Source organism: Zalophus californianus, chromosome 1, assembly GCF_009762305.2.
Source record: "Zalophus californianus isolate mZalCal1 chromosome 1, mZalCal1.pri.v2, whole genome shotgun sequence".
Lineage (NCBI taxonomy): Eukaryota > Metazoa > Chordata > Mammalia > Carnivora > Otariidae > Zalophus > Zalophus californianus.
In genome coordinates this window covers 215,756,741-215,766,356 of record NC_045595.1, presented here as the reverse complement: position 1 = coordinate 215,766,356, position 9,616 = coordinate 215,756,741, and the positions used below count along the sequence as shown (strand labels likewise).

Below are 9,616 nucleotides of genomic sequence, written 5' to 3'. Positions count from 1 at the left end.
TCCAGCCTCCACAACTGCGAGAAATACGTTTTTGTTGTTGTCTGTAAACTAGTTTATGGTGTTTTGTTAGAGCAGCTAAGACAGCACGGTGTCCAGTCCTCGGTGGGATGCTCTTCACCGTTTCTTGACTTGTTCAGTTCGGCCCCGAGCAGGCCTGTTCTCCACGGGGCTCAAACTCTTGACAAGGGCCCAGGAGCTACAGCACCTGAGGGAAGGCTTATATTCAGGCGCCTTGTCACCCCTTCCTCAATACTGACCAGAAAAGACAATCAGTCCAGTTTCAGTCGGCAGAGGCCAGTGTCCGTCACAATCTTATCTTAGGGTCTTTGATTGTTTGGACACCATATGACTTTGGTCTGTTGCATTAAAAACATCATAGTAACAGGTCCTAGGGAACAGAAAGTAGCAGGATGTGTGCTGGCTGTGAGGAAGGCCCCATGGAAAGCTGGGGCTGCCACTCGGCAGTTTCTGGGGGCGAGCGGTCTCCGGAGTAGCACGCTGCCCCTTCCAGGATCAGAAGCCAGTAGTTACACCCTGCACCGCCTACAGCTAGGGACGGCTTGTCTGCATTTGGGTCACAACCATATTCGGATGTGCTGCCCCAGTCTGCACACTGAGGAAGCCACGGGCCGGTAGCTTCCTGGGAGACCAGCACTGCAGACCTGCAGCTCAGACCCTCAGTACCCCCAACGCGGGATGCCGGACAATGCTCCACGTTAAAGGCCCATCAGGGCAGACCACCAGGGTCTTGAAGCAAAGCTTTGTCTTCTTCTGCTAATAACTCAGTTTCCATTAGAGAAACCCCAGACTTATGCCTGGATCCTGACAGAGCCCAGACGCCTGCCCAAGCAAATCACACACAAACCACACGGTGCATCCTGCACAGGGCGCTGCCTGACCACCACGACGCGAGGATAGGAGGGCACAGCGGGACCCGTTGCCTGAAGTGCTACGTATGTGAGGTGTGATGAAAAAACAGGTATCTGGTCTTCGCTGTTGGTTCCTGGCTCCTGAAACCCTTGGACTTTCCTGATAGGAGCATCCTCTTGTTATAATGAGCCCCCCTTGACCATGCCAGAGTTTTTCACTCAGTGGACGCACAGTGGGGTCCCCAGAGAACTTCGGGATGGGGGCTGACTATTGACTTCGATCATGTGGCAAATAATCACGACTACATCATGAAGCCCTGATACAATCCTGAGCAAGGTTTGGGGGTCTTCCGGGTCGGTGAACCCCCTGCTGTGCTAAGTGGGTGGCACACCTGCAGAGGGCAGACAAGCTCTGTGCTCTGCCCCCCAAGCCTGTCCTGTGCATCGCTTCCACCCGGCAGCTCCCGAGCTGTGTCCTCTATACCAAACCAGTAACAGTAACACACAGCACTTTGGTTCTAGGCAATCCCCAAACCTGCAGGGAGACGTTGTGGAAACACCCATATTTGTGGTTGGCCAGGCACAGGGCCCCCACTTACGGCTAGTGCCTCAGGTGGGGCAGTCGGTGGGACTGAGTCGTGCCAACTCCAGGTAGTGTCAGAACTGAACGGACTCACTCAGCTATGCGGGAGACGTGCTGAAAACGGACAGCACACAAGACTCGAGTGCGTCAGGTATACGAAAGTAAGCTGCATGAAATTTCTCCTGCTCAGTTGTCCCCGTGTCTCTGTCCAGTTCTGTGTCGGACATGGATTTGCTTTTCCTGCCCAAAGCTCATTTGTGGACCTCCCAAATTCTTATTCACCATCACCACTCTCACAGTAAGTGTGGCACTCCCTGGTTACTAGTAGCTTCCATCACCCGGAGGAGCTCACCAGCGGATGGTGGAAAGGCCCACCTGCTCCAGACACTCCTGGAGCCATTCCTCCCACAGCCGGGACGTGTCAGCCTGGGAGACTGCGAGACAGGCATGGCCCCTGGTACTGTCACGCCAAAGGACTCCTGAGGAGTTTCTGCTTCCCATCTGAGGATGCTGGGCTCTGCTGTCCAAGGGAGGACTGCTTCCCCCAGATGACAACGGTCCCTTTGAACAACCAGTGGAGACTGTGCCCTGAATCAGAGGGACGGGGTCCGATCACCATGAGGCAACTGGGCGGCCAGCATGCAGGAGGACAGGGAGATCGATCTGTAACCCAGCGTATTCACTGGCCACCTCCTGGTGCTCGGCACTTTCAGGCTCAACTGTAAGAGGAGGAAACAAGGGAAGTCTTCTAAAACCAAGACTATTAAGGTCTCAAATCTTTCTGGAAGGGGAGCTAAGGTCACCCAACCAGCCAAGGTGCTGGCTGAGGGCCAGGAACCAGGGCCCGGGTGATGGAAGTGGGGATCGATGCCAAGTAGGGCCTTGCGACTCCATACAGAACAGGGAGGTGGCAGGGCCCCTCCCCCTCCAGCACCCCCACTTTGTGTGACAAGCCGCAGTGCATCAGCTGCACAGTCACGAAGGACTGACCCTGTCCTAGAGGAGGGGTCTGTTTCCCCTGGAGAGCAAGGCCGTGCGGGCCGTGGAGAGGCGCAGAGCATCCTACAATACGCCCTTCAGGTCAGGCAGGTGTGCTATGTTACGTCTCGGTCATTAACTGTGGGTGAGGCACGAGAACCGAAGGGTGGCTGGTGCTGCCCACGTACCTTCAGATTGATTCCCACCTGTCTGCTCTGCACAAGGACCGTCCCAGGCTGCCTATCCAGCCTTGGTGGCCAGGAGGGCAAAGATGGGCATTTCTCTCCTTTTGACAGTGCTGCACGCAGCATCCCCGAGACCGGCTCCTGCTGGAGGGCCCTGTCCGTGTCCATCGACCTGCAGCCCCCAGGCCAGCAGCTACTGGCCGGGCTCATCACAGCTCCTGCGCCATCAGAGTAATCAGACCCTTGCATTAAATCCCCTTTCCTTAGGCACCTGGGGTGGTTGCTGTTTCCCTGCGCGGGCTCAGATTCAGACAGGACCCTATTATTAGAATAAGGCATCCTGGCCCAGACTCCGGTTGGTCATGACGTATTTGTTCATCTTTTCTTATGAAAATTTTCACACAACCAGATACGCACTATATGAACTAGATTCAACATTTAACAAGGATTTTGCCATGTTTACTTAATACATATTCATGTGTATGTATTTTTTTTCTGATCACAGAACCATTTCAAAGTATGTTGCATAGGTTGTGGCTCCTTATTCTTTTTTAAAATTTAAAAAAATTTTTTTAATTTAAATTCAATTAACATATAGTGTATTATTAGTTTCAGAGGTAGAGGTCAGTGATTCATCAGTTGCATATAACACCCAGTGCTCATTCCATCACGTGCCCTCCCTAATGCCCGTCACCCAGTTGCCCCACCCCCCACCTCCTGTCCAGCAACCCTCAGTTTGTCTTCTAGAGGTAAGAGTCTCTCATGGTTTGTGTCTCTCTCTGATTTCATCTTGTTTCGGTTTTCCGTGCCTTCCTCTATGATCCTCTGTCTTGTTTCTTAAATTCGACGTGAGAGTGAGATCATATGATAATTGTCTTTCTCTGACTTATTTCACTTAGCATAATACCCTCCAGCTCCATCCATGTCACTGCAAATGGCAAGATTTCATCCTTTTTTATACCAGTAATATCCCACTGTGTATATACCACATCTTCTTTATCCATCCATCAGTCGATAGACATTTGGGCTGTTTCCATAGTTGGGCTATTGTGGACATTGCTGCCATAAACATGCATGTCCTCTTCAAATCAGAATTCTTGTATCATTTGGGTAAACACCTCATAGTGCAATTGCTGGATCACGGGGTAGCTCTATGTTTAACTTTTTGAGGAACCTCCACACTGTTTTCCAGAGGGGCTGCACCAGCTTGCATTCCCACCGACAGTGTAGGAGGGTTCCCCTTTCTCCGCATCCCCGCCAACATCTGTCGTTCCTTGACTTGGTCATTTTAGCCATTCGGACGGGTGTGAGGTGGTATCTCATTGAGGTTTTGATTTGGATTTCCCTGATATGGCTCCTTATTCTTAATAATTCTGTGTATAAAGCCTAAGAAAGCAGCATTCTGTTACCTGTGAGCACACCCAAGATTTACAATCAACTCCCTTGAAATCTACTACCCAGCACAGATTCAGGTGTACCCCCAGTGACCCCTAAAACTATCTTCACAGCTGCTGTCCCTCAACTTAGGGACTAAGCTTCACCACTGCACTGGGTTCTGTCTCCCTGAGCGAACAGGCCCTCACGTTTGTTTTCTCATCGGTGTGGCCAACCTGACGAGACCGGGCGAGTCACTTACACAGTGTCCTGCATCTATCTCCCTCCTCACAGTCTCATGCACTTTGTCCCTCCAAGCCGGGGGCAGCCACTGGACACACAATGCAGCCCACACAGCATCACCCTTCCCGAGGCCCAAACGCCAGGCCGCCTGCTCGTCTGGGAGGTGCTTTTAGGACGCCAATGGAGGGCCCTGCTGGGGGCTGCAGAATGGCGGTTCTCTAACTGGATCGTCCCCTCTCCCTAGTAATGAGCCAGCACTTTTCCGTGACCAAGAACGTTCCCCTGCCTGGGAGGGTACCTGCAGTTCCTCCGTGGGGCTGGGTGATGATGATGAACTCCACGGGTATGGAGCCGGGATGATGGTCACTTCTGCTGGTGGCCCCACACGAGCCCTCCCACGTGGGTAATTCTTCAGTACGTGATAACCTACCACAGTCACTCTCCTTCTGGACAGGAAACCAAGGAGACCCTGCCAGGGCTCCTGCCCCCGGGGGTTGGTAGCGATCCTGGACGCCATGAAAGCAAGCTCGGCAGAGCGGGGCAAACGCTAGAAAACTGGCCCGACGGTCACGTTCACTGACACACAGAAAACGCAGACATGCACCAGTGCTGTAGGCTACAAGGAAAATCTACCATGGAAATAAGCAGTCATTTGGAAAAAGGTGTTTTATATTAAAACCTATGTCCAGCATCCAAAGGTCCTAAAACCACATGGAAATACTTAGAAACCAAGAAAGACCGAGGCAAGCAGCCATCTTTCAGTCTTTACTGGGCAAAGAAGACTTTGCATTCCACAGAAAACATTGACGTACAGTTCAACATAAATTGTAGGTCTGTTTTGACTTTTCGCCAATGATGAAGCAAATTGGATAAAACTAAAAAACAACACAAGGGCCATTCACAAATAAAATAGTGCTGTGATTTTATTCTTTTTGTTTTTGGTGTGTTTTTGTTTTTAAACCAAATTCCCATCTGTACACTTTAAGAAAATAAACAACAGGGAAGTCTCTGCTCACTTCCTGGAGGCGAGCAGGGCAGCTCGGCCAACACACACAGAGCAGGGCAGGCGCCCGTCACGCATGAGCATGCACGCCACCTTGTGAAGGAAGGAGCTAAAACACACAGAAGTTACACAGAGGATACTCCATTTGGCTTTGTAGCATTGCAAAAAGATGAGAATGCTTAATGAGCGGCACTCGGGGGCTGGCACCTCAGGCTCGCGAGGAGACTGGGCACTGCCTGCCACACCATGCCATGAGCCTTCCTTGGAGAAAGGGAAAAAACAAATCTTTTCCTCAGATAGAACTGTCACAGGTAAGAGCCACAAGGATTTTATTCATTGTGTAATCTTCTGGCGGCAGGATTTCTTTGAAGCAGGATCTAAAAATAAATAAAAATGACACAGCAATTCGTTAGAGGTCTTTGTGTGTCTTTTAAGAAGAATTTCCCAAAATTTTGAAACAGTGTCACTGAGTTAATCTCATTTCTGATAAAAATGACCATTAAAGTATACAATGGTTTAAGTTGTGATGGTAAAGAAGCCCCAGACAGATTACGTGCTGGCTGGACCGTGGTCTTTGTGCCCTGTGTGCCTGAGGGAAGGGAACCGAACCACAGGCCCAGCGAGGGATGAAGCCCACGGTCCCCATGCTTCCTGCTAAGGACACGTCTTTCTGATGCTGCTGCTGACAGCTGGTTATGAAGACTGAAACTAACAACACTTACGCAGCCGAACGCTACAGGCTCCGCTATGTTGTTCTACGTTCCTTGTGTGCAGTGTATTATTGTAAAAAACAGAGAACTTTTGTTACCTGAAGGCGTCCCACCCAGTCTTTGCTGGATCATTTCTAAATGATGAATATATTCCGTCAAGGAATGTTCAGGATCTTGAGAAGCAGTCAGGGATCTTTCTAATCTTGAATGTGGGGATGGAGTGGATCTTCAAACAAACAAACCACACCAAGAAACAAAGAGTAAAAGTCAACACACGGTGAATGCAGCCAGCATGCAGACAGGCGGTGGGGAATAGGGTGAGCCACACGGTTGTTTCCTTCAGATCCTTTCTTTACCACAAAATAAGAAAGTAAAGTGTGTATATATGTGTCTTTTTGTGTGTTTATGCATGTATGTATGTATATATGCATGCTGTCTCTACACCCAGTGTGAGGCTCGAGCTCACGACCCTGAGATCAAGAGTTGCACGCTCCGTCAACCGAGCCAGCCAGGAGCCCCAAAACTAAGCCATTTTTTTTTTTAGTGCTATGTAATGCTTTAAAAACCAACTTCTAGGGGCACCTGGGTGGCTCAGTCATTCAGCGTCTGCCTTCGGCTCAGGTCATGATCCCAGGGTCCTGGGATGGAGCCCCGTATCGGGCTCCCTGCTCAGCGGGGAGTCTGCTTCTCCCTTTGCCCCTCCCCCCTACTCATGCTCTCTCGAGCTCACTCACTCTCTCAATAAGTAAAATTTTTAAAAACAAACAAACAGCAATTGCACTCCTGGGTATTTACCCCAGAGACAGAGATGTAGTGAAAAGAAGGGCCACATGCACCCCAATGTTCACAGCAGCAACGTCCACAATAGCCAAACTGTGGAAAGAGCCGAGATGCCCTTCAGCAGATGAATGGATAAAGAAGATGTGGTCCATATATACAATGGAAGATTACTCAGCCATCAGAAAGGATGAATACCCAACTTGTACACCCACATGGATGGGACTGGAGGAGATGATGCTAAGTGAAATAAGTCAAGCAGAGAAAGTCAATTATCATATGGTTTCACTTATTTGTGGAACGTAAGGAATAGAATGGAGGACATTAGGAGAAGGAAGGGAAAAATGAAGGGGGGGAATCGGAGGGAGAGATGAACCATGAGAGACTATGGACTCTGAGAAACAAACAGGGTTCTAGAGGGGAGGCGGGAGGGGGGATGGGTTGGCCCGGTGACGGGTATTAAGGAGGGCACGTACTGCATGGAGCACTGGGCGTTATACGAAAACAATGGACCATGGATCACCACATCAAAAACTAATGATGTAATGTATGGTGACTAACATAACAATAAAATTAAAAAATAAAAACAAAAACCAATTTCTATAAAATGTCTGAGTTAAAATGAGTAAAAACTATTGTATATTATTTTATTATTTAAAAAGATTTATTTATTGGGGCGCCTGGGTGGCTCAGTCGTTCAGCGTCTGCCCTCGGCTCAGGTCATGATCCCAGGGTCCTGGGATCGAGCCCCACGTCAGGCTCCCTGCTCCATGAGGGGCCTGCTTCTCCCTCCCCCACTCCTCCTGCTTGTGTTCCCTCTCTCGCTGTCTCTCTCTCTCTCTGTCAATTAAATAAGTAAATAAAATCTTAAAAAAAAAGATTTATTTATTTAAGAGAGAAAGAGAGTGTGTGCACACGAGGGCGGGCACACTGCGGGAGGGGAAGACGGAGAGAGAGAATCTCAAGCAGACTCTGTGCTGAGCGTGGAATCTGAGGCAGGGCTCAATCTCACGATCCTGAGATCATGACCTGAGCAGAAATCAAGAGTCAGACATCTAAGCGACTAAGCCACCCAGGTGCCCCAATAACATGTTACTTTATTCACGAAATTTTCAAGTATAAATGCGTAACCCCAACTGGATTATGGAGCCCTGTCCCTCAGACCCACCCCTCGGTGCCCTGAGGGTGACCCCACTACCCACTGGCCTTTCCCTGATCATCCCAAACTGTCCCCTTCACCTGGGGCACCACCCCCGGATCCAGCCTCTATGCAGCACCTTTCCTCCCGGTCCTCTGCTCTGTGGCCTTCACGTTCTCTTCAGGGTAGGCGCACGTCTTACTCACCCTTGTGCCACCCACGTAAAAGAGGCCGTAGCTGGCGCGGACTCTTTCCATAACCATCACCAACCCACACACCAGGGTTGCCACAGCCACCGGCCAAGAGTCCCCACCTTCCCCACACAGACCTGGGCGTCCGGGACCCCACGGACTCATGTGCGCTCCCTGCCTTGCTTGAGGCCAGGCCAAAGCCAGCACTTCCGAAATACATCTCCCTGAGGAATCCCACACGTCGGTGGAACACCGTCAGCACAGCAGGCCCCAAGTCAGCCACATATGGGGCTGGCTGCCGCCCGGCACCACATTGACACCCGTGCCTACGTCCCATCCTGTCAGAGACGGTTGTGCTCAGAAATGCAGTGTGCCCAGAGATGCCACCGTCAACTAGGGGCAAGGGCTGAAGGCACACACGCCAGCACGTCCTCCCCGTCCACGGCACCCGTGGGGGACGGTGCTGCCACCCTAGGCGCGGAGCATGCGTTGGAAAGCACACTCAGAGAGACAGAACATTCTGGATGTGTAGACAAACCCCCGCAGAGACACAAACTGAACTCCGCTATGTTATAAATCTTGGAAAAATCATGGCTGAAAGAACGAAAAAAATGACTTGTAACCAGAGTCCCTCATCCCAGCACTTGAGGAGGAGGTTCACATGGTTCCCTCTGCAGAAATGAAACCCAAGGTCCATCTTTCACGGGAACACCCAGATGAGGAGTCACAGCCGCAGTCACACCCTCTCACCCCACCGCGGCCGCACGTCCACGCGGTCACGGCCCAGCCAGCTCCGGCCATCAGGGGAACACAGCTCACTGTAAGGTTGAAACAAACTTGCACTCGACCATCCAACCACAAGGCCTCTCGTTGTTTTAACTGAAAAGGGTTTTTCTTCCCACAAGTAACCTACGGATGTTTAACATTGTTGCTGTAACATCTCAATTGCCAACTGAGTAGTAAGTAGAGAGACGACCTACGTGTGCAAAACACCCCGAATCCCACAGAAAAGAGATCAAGTCAAGCCCACCAAGGCCTTGGTGAGCACACGCACGTCTGAGTAGGGGTTCAGCGGCTAACCGGCAGGCCCGTCTACCATGGAAACGCAGCCTGGAAGCATACTCACCTCTCCCTCCTGCACAGGGAGGCCTTGGGCACACGGTCCCCGGCGTGGCTGGTGGACAAGTCCCGGGTTGGTGGGGAGGTGCTGCTTTTGGGTGGAGGCTGCTGCCGTGGTGCCGGGAATCCTTCCCCCACAACCGCTGAACAACAAAGGGATGAGCAAAAGAGACACGAATGCCTTTAGTAGGAAGGCCCCTCTACCAAAATTTAAAATTAATAAACTTTTAAGAGTCTGCATGGCAATTTCAAAACATTTTTAAAATACCCAGTTTATAAAAATTATGTTTTAAAAAGCTCTAGAGGAAACCTGAGTTTTGATCACCTGTATTCTGCTCCTGCAGGGCTGACCTGACCCCCGCATCCATAAGGCAGCGCCCCCAGGGGAGTGCCCCATGACCTTGGGGAGCCAGCGTAGTGCTCCCCCCCACCCCAGGATTTGAGGA

General features: G+C 50.8%; 1 protein-coding gene across 8 annotated transcripts in view; it reads right to left on the bottom strand.

The window, feature by feature from the left end:
• Positions 1-5,129: 5,129 nt before the first annotated feature.
• The window catches only part of PCNT (pericentrin), a 127,786-nt gene continuing 123,299 nt past the window's right edge, over positions 5,130-9,616 (bottom strand). For all 8 annotated transcript variants that reach the window (XM_027581722.2, XM_027581727.2, XM_027581724.2 and 5 more), the window contains 3 exons: positions 9,178-9,313; positions 6,044-6,171; positions 5,130-5,612 (listed from right to left, as the gene is read on the bottom strand). In XM_027581722.2, coding sequence (XP_027437523.2) covers positions 5,569-5,612; positions 6,044-6,171; positions 9,178-9,313 — 308 coding nt within the window. In that variant the 3' untranslated portion in view covers positions 5,130-5,568. The remainder of the gene's footprint in view (positions 5,613-6,043; positions 6,172-9,177; positions 9,314-9,616) is intronic.